Source organism: Fistularia commersonii, chromosome 20, assembly GCF_037954325.1.
Source record: "Fistularia commersonii isolate RoL2024-O1a breed Wild chromosome 20, RoL_Fcom_v1.0, whole genome shotgun sequence".
Taxonomy (NCBI): Eukaryota; Metazoa; Chordata; class Actinopteri; order Syngnathiformes; family Fistulariidae; genus Fistularia; species Fistularia commersonii.
In genome coordinates, this window is record NC_141303.1 from 12,352,599 (window position 1) to 12,374,111 (window position 21,513).

General features: G+C 40.0%; 1 protein-coding gene across 1 annotated transcript in view; it reads left to right on the forward strand.

Moving 5' to 3' along the window:
• Positions 1 to 21,513, forward strand: part of lama2 (laminin, alpha 2) — a 167,213-nt gene that overhangs the window by 101,093 nt on the left and 44,607 nt on the right. The window contains exons 25-36 of the mRNA XM_086166628.1: positions 1,065 to 1,201; positions 3,975 to 4,106; positions 4,640 to 4,744; positions 7,204 to 7,347; positions 10,378 to 10,554; positions 10,644 to 10,829; positions 11,091 to 11,209; positions 11,520 to 11,637; positions 13,107 to 13,259; positions 19,017 to 19,141; positions 19,241 to 19,327; positions 19,568 to 19,761. Coding sequence (XP_086022754.1) covers positions 1,065 to 1,201; positions 3,975 to 4,106; positions 4,640 to 4,744; positions 7,204 to 7,347; positions 10,378 to 10,554; positions 10,644 to 10,829; positions 11,091 to 11,209; positions 11,520 to 11,637; positions 13,107 to 13,259; positions 19,017 to 19,141; positions 19,241 to 19,327; positions 19,568 to 19,761 — 1,677 coding nt within the window. The remainder of the gene's footprint in view (positions 1 to 1,064; positions 1,202 to 3,974; positions 4,107 to 4,639; positions 4,745 to 7,203; positions 7,348 to 10,377; positions 10,555 to 10,643; positions 10,830 to 11,090; positions 11,210 to 11,519; positions 11,638 to 13,106; positions 13,260 to 19,016; positions 19,142 to 19,240; positions 19,328 to 19,567; positions 19,762 to 21,513) is intronic.

Consider the following 21,513-nt stretch of genomic DNA (forward strand, 5'->3'; position numbering starts at 1 on the left):
CAGCACCCCGTCGGGGCAGCTTTACCTGTTTCAATATATTGATCAAGCTCATATCTGAAAGTAATTAGCTGTTATTAGCTATTTGCTACTTCACCTGAGGATTTTCACCTTCGTTGCCCAGGGGCAGGTTGCATCGGCTAAAAGTCCTGTATTAATTTCAGTATCTATTTCCAGGCTTTGTCCTTTTTTTAGGGGAATGTATATATTTATAATGTAGGCAGCAAGTGCAAAAAACTTAATTTGTGCTGCCTAAAATGAGGATTAAGGATCCACACAAAGTCAGACTATGAATAGCTTTCCCTGCACATCTCCTGAAGCAATTTATTATTGATGCCAACTACGATTGACAGCCAAGACGAACAGCAAAGGAGTAACCCAGATAGCTCGGTCACACAGGAGGGGAGAAGAAAAGATAGGACTGGGAAACATTCGCTTTGATTCATCTTAATGTTGTAGGATTAATATGCCGTTTCCGTTGCAGCTAATCTATTGGAGACAGGTCAGAATATAAATATTAACTGTGCCCTAGGGATAGAATACAATTAAAATAAATAAAAATCAGTTGGATAAACAATAGGTTCAAAAAAGTGTTCATATAAATGAAACTTCACTCCAAGAAAGTTAAATTGAAACGAACATGTATAATCTCACATTGATGGTTTTACTTTTTCAGTGGTCACGTTTAAATCTCTCTAATGTGTGAAGCAAGACAGACTGTTTCTTATTATGGCCAAGGAGACTGACCACATCAATAAAATTACTAATAATAATCAATGCAAGTTAAAAGTCAGTAAATGGCTTTTCCTGTTTTTTTTTTTTTTAAACCTGAGCTACTTTTATTGAAAATTAGTAAATTGCCATTTGAGTTAAGATTTTCCTCCGAGTTCTACTTTTATTAATGGACTGTGTGCGGTTAATGGTTTTTGAATACCCGTTTTATTCCCGGGTCTTGAATTAATACATATTTTTGTATTGCAATATGCATTGTGTTTTCATGGATAAACATTAAATATCAGCATTTCTCTCTTTTCTTATGGGTTCTGTTTTCCCTTCACTCTTTACAGCCTGCCAGTGCAGTCATGTAGGAAACAACTGTGACGCCAACACAGGTCAGTGTATCTGCCCCCCCAACACCGTGGGAGAGAGGTGCGATCGCTGCGCTCCCAACCACTGGGGCCACGACATCGTGAGCGGATGCAAGGTATGCATGGGACACTTTTCTTGCGGATCTTTATGAAAAGACCGTGATCTCCGTTGACACGGCGACAGCAGGCAGACAGATGCCGAGGACAAATGAAAAATACCCACTGGCAGCTGATTCATGATGGTCAGTTCCGGGAACACAACTTTACTGAGAGGGAAAATAGAGCCATAAGGATGAGATCAATACATAGCCTCGCAACAAAATCTTTCATCCATTCATTCATTCATTCTCTATATTGCTTATCTAGCCCTCAGGGTCTCATGGGGGTTAGAGCCCATCCCAGCTATTACTTGGCAAGAGGAGGGGTTCACCCAGGAATGGTCACTAGTTGATCACAACTAATGACAAGAGACATACAACTGGCCAGTTTAGTGTCACCGGTGGACCTATTGCATTTTTTGGACTTAGGAAACCCACACAGAAAGACCCCTGTGGGGATCCAACCAGGAAACTTCTTATTGTGAAGCAGAAGCGCTAACCGCTTTGTCAATGTGCCCCCCTCGGATTATTCAACATGTTATTAATAAACAACAGTAATGCAATTACCTGCACCTGTACCAATAATAAGGCTAATAAATGCAATAAGTATTGGGATAAGAATCAAAAGCCTCCAGAAACGGGAAGTAAAGTTGAAGGCGGGTCTAGGATGTATTCTGCGTCAGAGCACACAAACTGAAGTGGGTATTTATCTAATCAGATATGTAAAGCTAACAAAGTCATTAGCATTTCAGCAGGAAGCACTCGAAGCGGCGTTTTCCTCAAAAGCACCTGCAGATTTTCAAAAATTGAAGACTTTTTTTTTTCAGCCGTGCTTTTTCAATCCAACAGATGACAGCTTCTCCTCCGGAGGTGAAAGTAGACGGTGAATCGAAAGGAATCAGTGTGTATGTTTGCAGCTAATATTAGTGTAAACAATATATTACTGTCAAACACTGAGCCAAACTGATTGTTATACAGAGGAAAATCCTAATCCACTATTTGAAAATACTTGCATTAATGTGTAGCCTAATTTTGCCCCGACACTTTTAATTTCTTTTTTTTTATCTTTCCAGTTTTGTGGCATCTTTTATTGCTACTTTTAAATGTCTTTCTCTGTTGTTATTTCCTTATAAGCTTCATTTCATTCTTTTCCACGTCCTCTCTTTCCTCTCCCTCTGTCGCTGCTTGTTTACACCGCCTCTGAATTCTCTCATCATTCCCTGACTATCAATCTCATTTTTTCTATTCGTTTTTTTTCTTCCTTCCTTTTTTTTTTTTTCTAAAACACGATTTTGCTCAGTGTTTGGAAAGTAATTGCTCCGCACCACAGCTATTTCACAGACAGGCCCAGAGGCAGAAAATAATTGCAAACTATTAGAAGTAACAGTAGTCTATTACAATTAGAGGCGTTAACATGGAAGTTCTGTCAGTACAACAACAGGCCAATTCAGGGGAGGACAACAGCGAGGCCCGCGATGGATCTAATTGGTACGATTGACAGATTTATAAGGAAGCCTGAGAGCAGAACAAAGTAAAACACGGTAGAGGAGAGAGCGGCAGGGCGCCGAACAGGACAGTGCGTTAAGTACAACAAAAGGAACATGTTAAACGGACTAAGCCGACCCCCTCCGTGCACGCTGCTTCATCTACTGAGGATTACACGCAGATGCCTTTTAACCACGGATGAAAAGCCCTTTTCTTTTGGCGACATTTGAGCATGTTTATGAATTGCTGCACTGTTTTTGAATTAGTACATAAAAAGTGATTAAATTGGACCATTATACGACAGCACCTCCTCACATCATGGTCGCGTTATTTCATTGCAGCAAACATGAAACGTGTGGTTTCCCAGACTGTTCTGTTTATTACAATGTTATACAGACAAATGAGATCAAAGATGGGTTTCCATGGTTTCCTTGCCCACCACTCATGTATCTGTATCATTCAAGACAGCTTTGAAAAAAAGGATGGCTATGGCTCCACTGTTAGAGTGTGTTTCTCCCCCAATCAGAAAGTTATTCCTTGCTCCTCCTGTCTACATGCCTGTCTTCAAGTAGTTGTTCATGCTAACCATCAGCGTGTGTGTGTGTGTGTGTGTGTGTGTGTGTGTCTGTGTTTGTGTGTGTGTGTGTGAGACTGAGCTTGTGCTTGTGTGTGAGTATGTAAATCCATTCTAATGTAAAGTAATTCGAAACCGCGGGGTGTGAATGAGCTATATGATTGGAGACCATTTACAGATGTTTTTAATGTTTTAAGCACTTCTGCCCCATGAAGGTTCTGGGTTCAATTCCACCAGGGGTCCTTTGCAAACTTGAAGTTTCTATTTTGTCTGTATGGGTTTTCTACCAATGTCCAAAAGCATGTGTTAGGTTCATTGGAGACCAGACATTTGAATGAGAGAGTGAATAGTTGTTTGTATGTACATGATAAATGAATTAAGGAGTGAATGGTTGCACGCCTCCATGTGTGGTCCTGTGATCAACTGGCGACTAAACTAGGGTGAACCCCACCCCTCGCCAAATAATAGCTAGGATGGGCTCCTGCCCTCCCGCAATCCTGTGTGCAGGATAGTGGTGTAGATAACGAATGAATAAATAAATGAAACAAGTAAAGAGAAACTTACTCTGTGGTCCTCTTTGAAAAAAAAAAAGTCCTGGATAAACATTTGCATTGAACCTCACAGCGGGCATGATGGTGTTGTTTGAAAGGCTGATTTTAAAGCTTAATCTTCTTTGTCCATTTTCTGGTTGATTCCGCTTTTGTGTGTGTGTGTGTACGCGCTTGTGTGCAGGAGTGTGGCTGCAGCGTGGTCGGCTCCGTGACCCAGCAGTGCAATGTCAACACAGGCTGCTGTTTATGTCACGATGCCTTCAGAGGAGAAAAATGCAACGAGTGCCAGCTGGGATACAGAGACTTTCCTCAGGTAAATCAACACGCTGCATCTCCCCTGAGATTATTCCCACTTAAGATAATTGGAAGTGATCTTTAATATTTATGATTTTTGACACATCATAAACTAAGCAAATCGTTTTTCGATTTCAAAAAAATTATGCATTAAAGGTAGAATGAAAAGAAAAATTCAGATTCTTGACACTGCTTTGCTCTTTTGGAGTCACAGCTTCAACTAATTGAATGGACTTGCAATAAAGCCTTAATTTATGATAAAATTCAATGTTAAATATTCCTCTGCTGTCCGTCTATGGTGAAGGTAGAAAGGTGCCCTGATTGTAACTCGTTCGAGGCAGCAACGAAAGTTGTTGGTAATTTTTTTTCCATTTGCGTGTAAAGGACTTGTTGTTGCGGACATGGGAAGGAGAATGTCAGGGCAACCTTTTCGTTTGAGAGTGAAGTTTTAATGTTCTGCTGAGGCTTAAAGCGACCACACACTCAAGCAGATGCTTTACTGAGCCTCTGAACAGAAGCTTGCCGTCATCTTTGTCAACACGTTTTCCTCAGTGCACCCCGTGCACGTGCAACGTCTCGGGATCGGACACCCAGACGTGCGACATAGAGAGGGGGGTGTGCGCCTGCGCTGATCGAAGTGGAAAATGTAGCTGCAAGGTACAGTAGACACACACACACACACTTACTAATGCTTTTATAAAATGATACATAAGAATAGTATGGTATGGAATTGGAGCAAATCATGCATTGTTGTGGAGCACAAAATAGCTGCTCTGAATCCAAATCACACTCGGACTCATTGCTGTTTTTGATCTTCAACCGAACAAGGGAATTCTCAAGTTAGTGAAATGTTGCAAAAATCAGGGGAAGGTGTTTTATTGGACCAACAAGTTTCATGTTGCACTCTGATTTTGAAAAATAATTTGAAGACTCTTACCAAAGTCAAGGCCGGAGTGGAAAAATTAAACAGCATCGGCAAAGGATTCCGCATGCCACTGTTTCAACAAGTCACCATCAAAGTACTAAAACAAAATCACCAACACATTCTGGATAAGCAGCGCAAGATGTGTTCCCATTGCCCTATAACTTCTGATGAGCCACTTTTATAATACCTGAATTATTACATGTGAAAGTATATATTTTTCTCACAACCTCACACCAATGCTGAATATTTTGCTATCTTATGATCCGTGGCAGGAAACAGAAATAATATGTTCCTTCAAATCTGCATATATTTATGTATGTATGTATGTATGTATGTATGTATGTATGTATGTATGTATGTATGTATGTATGTATGTATGTATGTATAGATAGATAGATAGATAGATAGATAGATAGATAGATAGATAGATAGACAGACAGACAGACAGACAGACAGAGACCTTTTTGCCACTGCTGTTGTTTCCTATTGCTTCTATTATTTACCACTGCACATCAAGTATTTCTTTATTCTCAAGGTTAGCAATGAAAACGGAGACAAGGATGCTCAGCACTTGACTGTGACTTGATTTGCAGTGCAAACAGACCTCAGATGGGCCCCTCTATTTTTCCAAAAACACACTCACACACACACACACATGCAATATCTAAGTTCTCATCAATAACCCTACTGTCATGGGAAACATAAGCGTACATACATAAAAGATGGACAATAACTTTGTGACATACACAGACTGGAGACACAATTTCATCTCTTGTCACCTCTTAAAGTCATGACATACGCACATACAAAATAAACATGCAGACAAGTACTCAAGCTAGAAACACACTCACAAAAACCCACACCTGATTCATGGCTCCGATGAGGTCTCACATCAGCAGGTGTCATCTCCACTCTGAAGGGGCTCGAGGTTCACCACCCGTCAGTCAGACATTCATTCAATCTGTCACCTGTCTCTCTGTTCATCTGTTATTTCTATCTATCCAAGCCTATCTCCAGTCTTGTTGCCATGCTCACCTATCTATCAGCCTGTCGGTCCTCAGGCCTTTTTAAATATGTTCATCATTACACATTAAAAAAAAAAAAAAAAATATATATCACTTTCATTTAAATTTTGGTTTCTGTTATTTTTCATTTTATTAGAAATAATTATAATTGTATTAATTTTTTATGCAATTTTTCCTGGGTTAACGTTCTTAAGATTATCTGCTTCCTAAAATGTTATACTTTCACAATTATTATTTATTATTATTGCCCCAAGGCCATCCAGGTCACAATAGTTAGCGGCTATTATCTGTTTACATCTGTAGGGGATGTATTGTATGTCCAGCTTAAACTCCAGCAGAAGTATTTTCAAAGTACAACTTGTTGAAATGGCAACAGGAACAAAAATTGAAATTTGAAATACTGACTTGTTTGGTTTAGGTCAGGTCTGTAATTTTTTTCTTCTTTTTTGTAGGTCTCGGTCATGAATGTGTAATAGAATTTGGAGGCAATGTCAGAGGGGATTGCCCCTTTTATTTCTTTTAAAAGTTTTTTTTTAATTTATTTTCAATTGGCTATTTGAGGTTGTAATTCTGCTTTGGGAGGCCCACTTCATTTCTGTCAGAATTATTTCAGCTTTTCAAAACTGCTTCCATGCAAAAACTGTAAATTGTTGCGGTTAAACACCTTGTGCTCTTCATAAATCTTACCTCAGGTTGATATTGTGATGATGATTCTATAATCCTCAGACTAAGTGCACCAGATCCATAATAAACACAAAGTTCTCCAGGTGTAATGCATCCAAGATCTCAGGTGTTGCTGAGAATGCATAGGATTGAAATATATAATATATATAATAATATATATTTCTTACACATTCTTGTCACAGTACTATTATTCACAGATTTACCATAGATTTTTTTGCACCTCTTGCTGCCCCAAGCATTATTAATTGTGGCATCTGGAAAATCCTCTGAATGACGCCAGTCCCTTGAGATCGGCTTTGTTTTCAGCTGCAAGTCTGGGCCGTGATGTCAAAGTATGAATAAGTATGAAAAACTGCACCCTGACAAGTAATTTTCTGGCTCCGAGTCTGCCCCCTGATCCCAGAAAAGACGATTACACAACTTTATTTTCTTTTTGTATCCAAATATAAACTCAATATGTATGTACACGTGTGTTAATATAGGAGAATGTGATGGGAGACGACTGTGACCGCTGTAAACCAGACACTTTCGGGTTGTCAATGCAAAACCCACTGGGCTGCAGCAGATGTTACTGTTACGGACTGACACACTCCTGCACCGAGGCGCAAGGACTTATCAGGATGTGGGTGAGTAGACAGATCTTTTAAATTCCACATCGACTGTCTGAAAAGTTAATGAAAAAAAAGTAAGGAATATATTTGATTTCTTTTTTTTGTGTGAGTGTTGAATAGCCAAGGGCAATAGTCATTTCTTTTAATGTTTTGCAGTGGCAATATGAATATATATATTTTGTTTTTCTACAGGGCTAATAGAACCAGTGTGCTTCCTTAGTCAGCTTGTGTCACCCAATGACATTTTAAATACTGATAAATACAATAATAAAAAATGCATTGCTTTGGTTATGTAGTATTAACATTTCATCGATGATACTGCAGTTGATCTATTTTCTGCTCTTCTCCTCTGTTTAAACCTACAGATATTTTGTAAATATTTTCATGATAATGTTCAGCACCTCAAAATGCAAGGGCGTAACAGAGCAAGCGGACGCTTATACTTTTGCAAATGTTGCGGGTGAAAAATTGTTTGGAGCGAGTTGAAATGCTTAAATCCTCATCACACGTCAAAAAAGTTTTACGCAAGTTGGTGATATATTTGAATAAACAGCTCCCAGACACTAGCCCTGTTTGGTCTTGATAATAACTACTAACCTGGACAACCAGTGCAAAGTACTAGTTTGAAGTCAAAATGACAAAGGACTGGTTGAGTGCCACTCGCCATCAGACTGTCAGACAGCTATCAGTCAATTGCCTGTCAACTCAGAAACGGTTGCCATAATTGATAAACTGCTGTTTCCATGGTAACTGTAGTGTTTTTTTGGCCGTGTATAGCGAGGAGCTTCATTTGAGCAACAAACATTTATTTATTGTTTGTAGAAGGAGGGAGAGCTGGACAGCGAGAGGGAAAGACAGAAAAAAATTGAAAGTTTATTGGAAAGAAAGAGATTTTCTCTGAACCACTGAATCGTGAGATTGCACCGAGTGGATTGGGGCACGCACACACTGTAACTACACACCATTCATAGGGCACAAGCACAACTCACACATGCATTTACACACACACACACACACACACACACACACACACACACACACACACACACTCCCACACTCGCTCACTACATGGGATTACACAGAGATTCAAGAAGAGAAACTCTCAACCTCAGACTCTGGCATCCACACTGTACTTTCCTACCTACCTGCAAGCCAGGACGACATGTTGAATTATAGGAATAAATTCTGTTTATGGAATGAAGTATATGAATTATACATAAGGGCAGGGTATATATATATATATATATATACATACATATATATATATGCACACATACACGTACTGTACATATATATATATATATATATATATATGTGTGTGTGTGTGTCGGGGGGGTGTGGGTGTGTGTGTGTGTGTGTGTGTGTGTGTGTGTGTGTGTGTGTGTGTATATATATATATATATACATATTTTGTAATGAAATAATTCTATGGATCGGTGTACATGGTAATGTTTATAGATGAAAAATGCATTCATGATCAGATGGACCTCCAGAGCTAAACTTCAGTCCCCTGGAAACGCATGCAAATTAATATTCATGCTCTGCCTATTTAAGATTCAATGGGTATTTTAACTTATACTCTATCAGAGAATTTGTACAAACATTTCTATATAAATGAATTCATTTTGGATGATAGTTTGGTTTGAAATGAGCAATTTCCCTGGCTGTGTGTGTGTGTGTGTGTGTGAGACTGCCACTTTATTATGCAGATTGTATTGCCAGTGTATCCAAGCAATGAACAGACTAGATTGTGGATTCTGAATGCAACCGAAGTGCACTCTTCCGCAATGTCTCACATGCCGTCCCCACATCAATGTTGCTAGACCACAGGGACGCAGAGCGACATCCAGGTCCCAGCAAAATATCCTATTTCTAAATTGGTTCGCTCAAGTACTGCCCTCAGTCAATAATAAACCTGCAATTATTGAAGAAATAGATACATTTGAATGAATGTAGTGAGGGGAGCTGAAAACGAAAAATTAATAGATGTTTTTTCTTCACCCCAAAATTTGACCAATAACTCTAATATTATTTGGACATTATAAAGCCAAGCGATAAGGGCACCAAAAGCCAAATAGAAATTATGTAAATAATGACAACAGCTATCTGGTCTACTCATAAAACTTGTGATAGTGTGTTTAACCGCTTTAAATGCCTTTGTGATCCCACTTGCCAGCAGTAAATTAATCCAAATTGATCCAGTCTATGAAAAAATGCTCAGATTCACAATATGTCAGAGTGACATTGTACATGTACTTCCTCAGTCAGTTGATTCAAGGCTAGATTATCCTCTCAGAAAGTAACATTTAGAATGTAAAGAAAAGTTGAAATAATAACCGAAGTTCTCATCTAATCCCGGTTATTAACCCATGATATGAGGAGTTGGGTTGGATCCAGCCATGTTCTGCTAAAATTGAGAGATATTTGTGCATCGCTATTCAGGCCCTTCAGTTCAGCACTGCCCAATCAGCCGGAGTCACGTGGTATCTCAGGAGAAAATGTATCTCCGATTGAAGAGGGTGGCAGGATGAGGCCAACCAAATGATTATAATAGAATTCAAATCAGAAGGAGTGAGCAGGAACATTCTTATCTATAGCTTTGACAACCCTTTGCCCCCCCCCCAAAAAAAAAAAAAAAATCTGTGTCTGTAAATAGGTGATAGAGTGGAAGTGGAGGAACTTTGTACCAGAAGGATTTTTTTCTTTATTTTTTCCAATAATCATTTTTCGAAGCCAAACAACCAAACAAGCCAAACAGCCAAACAAAGCAGAGTGAAAACAGACAAATATGAAGGAAATAACATTCAAGGTCAAAAAAATCTACCTTTTTTTTTTCATTTTCCAAGTTGACTGTATCCCCTAAGGGCTGCACTAAAGATATGTCAATTGTGTGTGTATCATTTGTTGTCTTAGTAATCGATACCCCTAAATAAACAGACTTTTATATCTATATTTTGCTTTGAAACAGTGCAAGTAGGTTTCCCATCATATAACAATGATTGGCTCAAGCGTCACCTTGACATCGTCTCTTGTTGCATGTCCTAGTTAACGCTTAAACCAGAGCAGACGGTGCTCCCCCTGGTGGATAAATCTAACACGGTGGAGACCAGGAGAGGGGTGAGCTTCCAGCACCCCGATATCCTCGCTCACTCAGAGGTGGTCACCTCTGCCCTCGCAGAGCCTTATTACTGGAAACTGCCGGAGCAGTTCAGGGGCTCCATGGTAGGAACACTTCTGCTACAGAATTGAGTATTCCGTTGTGCTTTCTGAAATGATTGTGTCATCCATCACATCTGTAAATCTCCATTTAGATCACAGCATATGGCGGCCAGCTAAAATACGCCGTGTACTATGAGGCCAGAGACGAGACTGGCCCCTCCTCATATGAGCCGCAGGTCATCATTAAGGGGGGTCCAAACCGAAACACCGTGATGACGCGTCACATTCAGGGTCTCCAGATTGGTCAGCTGACACGCCACAAGATTGACATGACTGAGGTAATAATAATAAGAACAGCGGGATGCTAAAAACATAATTGAAGAAATAGTTATGGTCTTATAATAAATGTAAAAAATGTACCGTAATAATAATACACAATTATAATTCTATTTATGGTAGTCAGCTAATCACGCAAATTAATTTTTTTGTCTGTTGGACCGATAAGGGACTGCAGAGGTGAAGGAGAAAGTATTCATTGTGTGTGTGTGTGTGTGTGTGTGTGTGTGTGTGTGTGTGTGTGTGTGTGTGTTCGTGCACAGCATGAGTGGAAGTATGCAGATGGCCGGTCCATGACTCGAGAGGACTTCATGGACATTTTGTTCTATGTGGAATACATCCTAATTAAGGCGTCCCACGGCAACTTGATGAGACACAGCCGGTAAATAATACACACCCTCAGTTGGATTTGACCCACCATCAATCACTGCAGAAAAAGTCTTAGCTGGCGTCTCCTATATCCATAGAAACATAATCTTGGTACCCACAATGCTACATATCCACTTTTCATAACAGCTGACAAGTAAAGCACTCCGACATTGTGTTTTCCCCAATGTGGGTCCAAATACCTGTGATTTAGTTAGTGAAATGAAGGTACCTAAAGCCTGGGGACCACTTCCAGGAAAGCACTTGCAGCTATCCCCAATTGTTTTGTTTGTTGTCATTTTTTTTTAATGAATGTTGTCTCACAGTGTGTCAGAGATCAGTCTAACAGTGGCGGAGGAGGGCAGGCCGACCAAAATGAGCGAGAAAGCACATCAGATAGAAAAGTGTGACTGTCCACTTGGATACTCGGGGCTTTCCTGTGAGGTGAGTCCACAACTTCATGCATGCAAAGCACAATTGTTGAATCCAGTTCCTTTTATTTATTTTTTTGCTTGTTTTTGTTTGTTTGTTTTTTGTTTTCAATTCAGTTTGGCTTGTAAAAGCAACTTTGCCACCACTTGGTTTGGTCACTTGACCCTGTTCTTATTTCAATTCAGAGCATAGCGACCTACAAGCTTAATAGGAAAAGATAAAAATATGAAGGTCAAGGACTGACATATTCGTGATCTTGGTTTAAAGAGACAGCAAATCATTAAAATCAAAATTAGGCACTGTTTGTAACAGCTGCTTGAAAGTGATTGGCAGAAGATATTCTTACGGTATTTTTTAAATTGCTGCAAAAAAACAACTGTAGCTCCTGTGTTGTTCGTTGTGGCATATTTTACTTAAGAATCATAATCTGTGCTTATTTGAAAAGAGACTGGTAATTTTTCATTACAGATGATAGTTATGAACAATGATTTTTTTGTTAATATAGAATAAGCCGGACTGCATGAAGCAAGACCATAGCTGATAAAGCACAGTCTGCTCATCAGATAAGATGTGATATAACATTCTATGGTTATTTATGGTTTATGGCTATTTATGGTTCAGTTGTCTGTATAGTGGTTCTATTAGCCAGAATCCAATACATATTTTTTTTCTGTTTGGGGAGCCCTTCATTTTCTAGTTGTGTTCATATATAGTTCATTTATATTAAATATATCTATCAAATCATCATAATGTTATCCAATTGATTACTGGAATGTTGTCATGCCAGCAAACTTTTCATTGCATTACTTCAAACCCCTGCTTTGTTTAGTTTCTCAGACTACGGAGTAATTTCAGTACATATTCAGTCTATGAATTAATTAATGACTAAATACAGCAGAACGTCATATATGATTTGGAAAATAAAGAGACTGTCAAAATAAAAGGTGTGAATTGGAGCCAAATAGCAAACAGTAGCTAAACTTGAAATGTTCAGGTCGCGTAGGGCTCGTCTGACAGATGGCCATTCTATTCGTGGCTGCAGTGCTTGTTAAAGTATTTTTAAACGGGCATTTAGTGCTAGCAGAGGGAACAGATGGCTCTTTAAATGGACTCCATTAATTATTACTGAACAGGAGAGGGAGAGAGAGATTTACCTCTCTGTGCATGTGTGTGTGGGGGGGGATGTTCGCGTGCATGTGCATGTGTGTTTAAAAATTATTAAAGGGAATAGTTTCAAAGTTGTGTGTATGTATGTGTGCATTCATCTAAGAGTGATAGTGTTCAATAGTTGCCTTGAGAATAACAATTCAGAAAAATTGTGTTTGTGTGTGTGGTTCTGTGTGTCAGCATTCAGAGTGAGATATCAATGCCACATTTTTCCATTTTTTTTTTTATTTTACCTCTTCTTCCAAGGTCTCTGCGTTTCTTTTTTTTTTCAGTCTCTCTGACTGTGTGTGTGTATGTCTCGGTTGTCCATGCAGGAGTGTGCTGCCGGATTCTACCGTCTTCGCAGCGGTTCCCTGGCACCTGCTCCAGCATCCAGAGTGCCCACCGCTGTGGGCATGGGCAGCTGTATCCAGTGCCAATGCAATGGGCACTCAACCACCTGTGACCCCGAGACATCCATATGCCAGGTAGATGCGTGTGTGTGTGTGTGTGTGTGTGTGTGTGTGTGTGTGTGTGTGTGTGTGCTTTTGTGGGGAAGAGCATAGTGATTCACCACTGGGAGACCCTTGCACAGCCATATGCCAGGTAGACGAAAGCATCAGACGAGACAGAGAAGATGTCAGGAACTGTAATTAGCCCAATGATCATGAATGACCCCGGGCTTATTCAAGTCTGGTGTAATTTCCTCTTCTCTGGATTTTACCCTAAAGGTATATGTTAAGAAAGGAGTTATACAATTCAATTAAAGCACAGCTAAATGGAAAAAAAAGGTTACTCCATAGGTAATTTCTGATAAGCATTGTACCGGCAAGCACCAGATCTTTGTGTTTTTTTCACATCTATACATCTCTATCTTTTTTTCTTTACCTTCAGCATGCCTCAGTGCAGAGAATGTGGTCCTGCTCCATCACTGTCATCTGTAGGAGTACACTTGATAAAGTATTTTGCAAATTTTGCAATAACTGGTGTAGTGCATTAAAATAAAATTCATAACATGCAACCCTCTTCCCTTCTTTTTACTCCAATTTACTCATTTTCTTTCCACTGCCCCGATGCAAATTTATTTTCACAGTTTCATTGATTCCTTTCTTTTTCCTTCACTTCTCCGTGTGCTTTAAAACATCTTGTGCCCTTTTTCTGATTAATTTTCTTCCTCGTACATTCTCTCTGCTTATCCTCATCCTTTTTTCATCGCACTTGCACCCCCCTCCTTCTTTTGTCTTAAATTCTCTCATTTTTCTTTCTCCCGCTCCCATGCGCCGCTTCCCCCTTTTTTTACCTCTCCTTAATATCTTTAGTTTAACCAATTTGTTTCTTCTCTGCATTACCTCTCCCGCCCTCACCTCTTCTTTGATTTCTGTCTCATTCTTCCTTCTAGCCATTTCTCCTGTGCCCATTTCCATCCTGCTCTCTATAACAGTGTCATTAGCATTTTCCAACTGAGCAGGCTAAATTGAAAATGCTAAACGAGTTTGTTTCTTTTGTAATTAGCGGTAACGAGGAACACAGGAAGTTAATGGAAATGACTGGCCTCGTTAAGAGGCAACTTCCTGTTGCACTAATGGAAGTTCCCATTTCAACAAACAAGGCGACTATATAAGACACAACCCTGGGCCGTGAAAAGCAGGGCACTTCGGTTTTTTTTTGTAACCTCACTATATAATGGATTTGTAAGTTTACAGTGAGCTCAGGCCTGAGTGAGGGACTTGGACCTATTTTTGCCCATTTATGTTTATTTTTCTGGATGTTTTCACAATTGTATATGCTGTATTATCATATTTTCCCGCCGAGATGCAGTTAACAGTAAATATGTGGATATTTTAGTTTGTGTAATAAGCCCTCCGGATTGTTTTGGATCTATTTATATATGCATCTGTGCGTGTGTGTGTGTATTTGCATGTGTTTGTGTGTCACTGTGCCCTTGCAGCTATTCTCACAATAATATGTGAGTGAACTAAATGAGTATTTTCAACAGTCCTGCTCTCCAGGTAGGAGGCTTGTTAAACTCTCGGACGTGTGAGATCTCACATGCTGGTTGACAGTGCGTCCGTTGCTAATTGTGCAGGAAAGGGACAGGATTGGCAACCCATCCATGGGACTGAGTGTGTGATTGATGGGTGCATGGCTTGTATTTTTTTTTCCCACCAATTAATAAATAAATAAATAAATAAATAGAATTATATATCTTCTTCTTCTCCTTTCGGCTTTTCCCTTCAGGGGTCGCCACAGTGAATCAACCTTCTCCATCTAACTCTATTCTCTATATCCTCCTCTCTCACACCAACTACCTTCATGTCCTCTCTCACTACATACATAAATCTTCTCTTTGGTCTTCCTCAAGACCTCCTGCCTGGCAGCTCCAATTCCAGCATCCCTCTACAAATATATTCACTATCCCTCCTCTGTCCATGACCCAACCATCTCAGTCTGGCTTTACTGACCTTCTCTCCAAAACATCTAACATGTGCTGTTCCTCTGATAGACTCATTACTGACCCTATCTGTCCTGGTCACTCCCAAAGAGAACCTTTGCATCTTCATCTCTGCAACCTCAAGCTCTGCCTCCTGTATTTTTGTCATTGTAACTGTTTCTAGGCCATACAGCATTGCTGGTCTCACCACTGTCTTGTACAACTTCTTTTCACTCTGGCTGATAGTCTTCTATCGCATAGTCCACCTGAGACTTTTCTCCATACATTCCAATCTGCTTGAAACCATTTCTTCACCTCTTTTCCGCACTCTCCGTTGCTCTGGACTGTTGACCCCAAGTACCTGAAATCCTTCAACTACTTCATCTCCACTCCCTGTCGCTTCACTGTTCCCCCCGAGTTCCTCTCGTTCACATAGGTATACTTGCTGTGACTAACTCTCATTCCTCTCCTTTCGAGCACATATCTCCACCTCTCTAGATATTCCTCAACCTGTTCTCTGCTCTCACTACAGATCACACTGTCATCTGCAAACATCATGGTCCATGGAGATTCTCGTCTAACCTCGTCTGTCAGTCTGTCCATCACCACTGCAAACGAGAAGGGGCTCAGAGCTGATCCCTGATGGAGTCCTACCTCCACCTTGAACTTCTCTGTTACCCCTGCAGCACACCGCACCACTGTCTCCTAGCTAGCATACATGTCCTGCACCAGTCAAACATACTTCTCTGCCACTCCTGATTTCCTCATTCAATACTAGAGATCCTCTCTTGGCACCCTGTCATATGCTTTTTCTAGGTCTACAAAAACACGATTCAACTCCCTCTGGCCCTCTCTGTACATCTCTATAAGCATTCTCAATGCAAATACTGCATCTGTAGTACTCTTTCTAGGCATGAAGCCATACTCCTGTTCACAAATGCTGACTTCTGCTCTCAGTCTAATTTCCACTACTTTTTCCCATAACTTTATTGTATGGCTTATCAACTTCTATCCCTCTATAGTTGTCACAATTCTGCACATCTCCCTTCTTCTTAAAAATGGGCAACATCACACTTTGTCTCCGTTCTTCAGGCATCTTCTCACTCTCTAAGATCCTGTTGAATAATCTAGTCAGAAACTCTACCGCTGCCTCTCCAAGACACTTCCACACCTCCACAGGTATATCATCAGGACCAACTGCTTTTCCACTCTTCATCCTCTTCAATGCCTTCACTTTTACTTCACTTCACTTTTACTAATCTCTGCTACTTTGTGGTCTACAATAGTCACCTCTTCTACCCTGGCCTCTCTTTCCTTTTCCACATTAGCTAGCTCTTCAAAGTACTCTTTCCATCTTCATCACTCTTCGGGCATCTGTCGATACATCCTTAATCACCCGAACCTGTTGTACATCCTTTCCATCTTTATCTCTCTGTTTCGCCAACCTGTATAGATCATTCTCTCCCTCCTTACTGTCCAACCGTGCATACAGGTCATTGTAAGCCCTTTCTTTTGCAATTGCTACCTCTATCTTTACCTTATGTTGTATCTCCCTGTACACCTGTCTGTTCTCTTCAGTCATCTCAGTGTCCCACTTCTTCTTTGCTAACCACTTTCTCCGTGTATACTGTTGCATTTCCTCATTCCACCACCAAGTCTCTTTATCTACTTTCCTTTCAGATGACACACCAAGTGCTCTCCTACCTGTCTCCCTGATAGCACTAGCTGTAGTTGTCCAATCATCTGGAAGCTCTCACTGACCACTCAGAGCCTTTCTCAACCCTGAAAACCATACGACACTCCTCCCTTTTCAGCTTCCACCACTTTGTCCTCTGCTCTGCCTTTGTCCTCTTTATCTTCCTTGTCACCAGAGTCATCCTACAAACAACCATCCTATGCTGTCTGGCTACACTCTCAAAATCTCTTTCAGATCACCTCGTTGATACAAGATGTAGTCTACCTGCATGCTCCTACCTCCTCTCTTATAAGTAACCTTTGCACCTGTCTTTTCAGGAAAAAAGGGTTCACTACCGCCATTTCCATCCTTTTTGCAAAATCTACCATCATCTGTCCCTCTGCATTCCTATGCTGGATAACGAATCTGCCCATCACTTCCTCATCCTCTCTATTGCCTTCACCAACATGCCCACTGAAGTCTGCACCAAATACCACTCTCTCATCTCCGGGGATATTCTGCATCACTACATCTACCTCATTCCAGAACTGGCATAGACAGACAACATTGAGTATTACGCCTTTAATTTCCAGTTTCATGAGTATCTGACATTCTTTTGACCTCCAGAACATTCCTAACAAACTCCTCTTTCAAGATAACTCCTACTCCTTTTCTCTTCTTGTCAGTACCTTGATAGTACAACTTAAAGCCTGCTCCTAAGCTTCTAGCCTTACTACCTTTCCACCTGGTCTCCCGAACACACATTATATCCACTTCCCTTCTCTGCATTATATCAACCAACCCTACATTTTCCTGTCATAGTCTCAATATTCAAAGTCCCTACTCTCAGTCCCAGACTCTTGCCTTTCCTCTTCTCTCTCTGCTTCTGAACACACTTTCCTCCTCGCCCTCTGTAACCTACAGTAGCTCAGTTTCCATTGGTTACTTGTAGGTCATCGGTACCAATGCGTTGTTAACCCAGGCCTCGACCGATCCGGTATGATCTTGTTATTATGTTTAATTCGCAAAAGTTTTACACCAGATGCCCTTCCTGATGCAACCCTCTGCATTTATCCAGGCTTGAGACTGGCTCAGGGAAACACCAGCCTATGCCACCCTGAGGCTGCATTAAATAAAATTATATATACATATTTAAATGCTGCAGCAATAGGCTAAAACTCCTGATATAGATCTTATCATGTTATCTAATGTCATCTGCTGACTGATTTTATAGTATTTGTCTTAAAACTAGCTCATAACTGAAATGTTATCTCCACCGGCATGCTTTAAAAATCTAATATCAAATTTGGAGTTGATCACATTGATGCAAACCCCTCTGCTTGTATCAAAGTTGCGATGTGAAGTGGCAGTGGGAGGAGTAGCAGTGTACCACTTTTATTTATGCCCCTAAATCTGGTGCTGGTGCACATTAACCAGCGGTTCCAAGATAATTATATCACTTACCAAAGAATGAGCTTCCTCTGTGCCTTTTTCTAAATAATCGAAGAGGGAGTGATGGGTGACCTGCCTGTCGTCATTTTAATTACTCATTATCAAGTTGACTTTATTAGACACATACAAGGCAGCCTAGGAGTGGTACTAATTGCTTTCTCTTTGATATATATCACGGTAATTATTAGACATGCATCTGCAGATGACTCACATAATTAAAAGTAGTCAAAATATATTTTAAGATACTTTTAATTTAAAGAGCAAGTATTTTCAATGTCGATATTCATGTGCACCAGAAGATGGAGAATATATGGTCTGATAACTATCATTACTATTATAATATTACTATAATGATAATGTTAGTAACCGTTGTTACATATTCGTTTATTTCTTGTATATGTTTTAATTTTAGTGAAAAGGTGGCTAAATTTATTCACACTCAAACTCGAATTAAATTACTGCCATACACTGTAGGAATCCATGCTGTGTGAAGGATAGACTGTGTAACACCCTAAACCCAGAGACTGATGCAGTATTAGCTACACAGAGTGAGTAGTCACTGCTTTCTTTACAAGTCTGACGCTCACTGTGTGTGTATGTGTATGTGTATGTGTATGTGTATGTGTATGTGTATGTGTATGTGTTGGGGTGTGTTTGCCTGTGTTTGCTTGTGTATGTGTCATGCAGAACTGTCAGGACAACACAGAGGGAGATCGATGTGAACGTTGTGCTCCAGGATTCTACGGCGTGGTTAGAGGTTTCCCTGATGACTGTAAACCCTGCGCCTGTCCCCTTACCAACCCAGAGAACAAGTAAACTTTGCCTGTTTACTAGATTCTCTTTACAGATTTTATTGTCTCTTATTTATAAATGTGATTATTAAATGATAATATTATGGAATATGTCTCCAGTTTCAGTCCAACCTGTGTAGCTGAAGGATTCAATGATTACCGATGTATTGACTGTCCTCCTGGATATGAGGGAAAACACTGTGAGAGGTCAGACACTCACGCACACACAAACACACAGACACACACACACACACAGAAACACACAAAGACATGCTTATTCACTCACAGAGTACTTTAAGGTATTATGAAAGTAGTTGTAATCATAATAAATATTCATGTCGCAATTTATGATTCCAGTTAAATGGTATCTGATGCACTCTCTCCATCTGCTATCAATCTAATGCGTATCTTTGATGAAAACAATATAGACTTACTTTCTCTATATAGGTGCTCCACCGGTTACCATGGCAACCCACTGATGCCCGGTGGTCGCTGCGAGGAGTGTAAGTGTTCCTCCTGGGGAGTGCTGCCTGGACCATGTGACCCAGTCACAGGCCAATGCCCGTGCAGGGTTGGTGCATCTGGGAAGTCGTGTGACCAGTGCATGGGCAGGCATGTGTGTGGACCAGCTGGGATCATCTGTAAGACTAACATACATATAATTATTCTCAGTGTTCTTCGAGTGTTCTGTTTTATATTGTTATAAATATATAACATTGTCCAACTCGTCTTTGCCTCCCACAGACAACCTCTTTCTTTACTTTCTTCTGTTCCGGTCTGGTCTCTGTGTGTAGAGACCTCGGACACACACCTGATGTTAATTTTATGTCCTTTTTTTTCCGTTCAAGATAAAAATCAAATGAGCCACTTGTCACTGGTTACCAATGGAGACAGGGCTCTGTGGCAAAAGTCAGATTTGAGTCATTTAGACAATAATTTCATTGTCATTTAGAGCTAATTTTAACATAATATGGCCATAATAGCTGGGCCAATTCAGTTCCATTAGGATGTCTAGAGGAAAGTGTGCATGCTCCGGTAAAAGGATGGAAATACAGGTTATAAAACAGAGACTGTTGTAAAATTGCTGCTTGTGGACCAGAGCAGAAATTGCTTGCTCATGCCTTTTACGTTTTGAGACACAAACCATGTTTTCACAAATTGTCAGTGCAAGTGCAGCGGTACAGTCTGACAGTGAACTGGTTGTCTCTATGCCCAGACCATAATAACCAGTCCAGGTGGTTTACTCAGGCTGAAACCTCCACACTGCTGCCTACTTGTCCAAGAGTGATTGCACTTTCATTTTGCCCGCTCTGAGCCCCGTCTCCCATCTGTAACCACACATTCTGGGTTGTGGTCTTGAATATACAGTTGTAAGCCAGTGCATACTGTTGCTACTCTGACCTTATAGTCCAATAGGTTCAAATAATATCCACACATGAATGATTGTTTTTAGTTTTCACTAAAGTAAAATCTTTAGCATTGATCTATAGCTGTGTAATGCACAGCAAAAGCTATACTGAGATATTTTAAATTGTAACCTGAACTTTCTAAAAACACACAATATACTAATCTTAACATCCTTGGAATCTATAACTGTGCTCTCAATAATGCAGCCATAGGGAAAGGCGGGGCGAAAGAAGACACTCAATGAAGGGCATCGAAACACAATCTAAGCTAGTGGTTGAAGGACAAAAAGCTTAAATAAATAGAATAAAAAAGTCACATGATCTCTTGCAAAAACAATATCAATGCAACATGAAATCAAAACTAGTCTGTATTATCTAGATCAAATAATGTTGCTTAGTAAACGTGTGTATGTTTTTGCTCTTGCAGGTTGGGTTTGGATAAACAGTGTGAACCGTGAACTTGTTTGCATCCATTTTTTAAGATGTTATATTGATCGACTAAATGTAAAATATATGCCGGTGGTGTGAAATATGTAATGCAATGGATTAGGCATCCCGCAAGTATAAATTGTTTAAATTTGCTCCACCAGGGCATTATTTAAGTGTTATTTACAAATTTCACATCAATGGACAAACAGCATCAATATCCCAACATGGTGAAGAAAAAAAAGGTAGATTCGATGGCAGGATCGATTTTTATGATTCAGCTTCCCCCAAATAAGACTGGAAAAATAAAATAAGACTGAGCTTCAGCTCAGCATTTGTGATGTTTCCATTAAATGTCACTGTTTCTTTTACCATCCTACCAGTAAAACTCACCTTTAATGTAAGATAGAAATCCAAATTCTAACCATTCATATCTTGTCTTCATGGCAAGGCAACAAATACCAAATATTCTCATCATTGTCATCACTATTTCCAAAATCCCTTTCATTTGCATTTTCAAGTTACCAAAACCAAGCACAGATCTTCATCAGAGTAACCCAG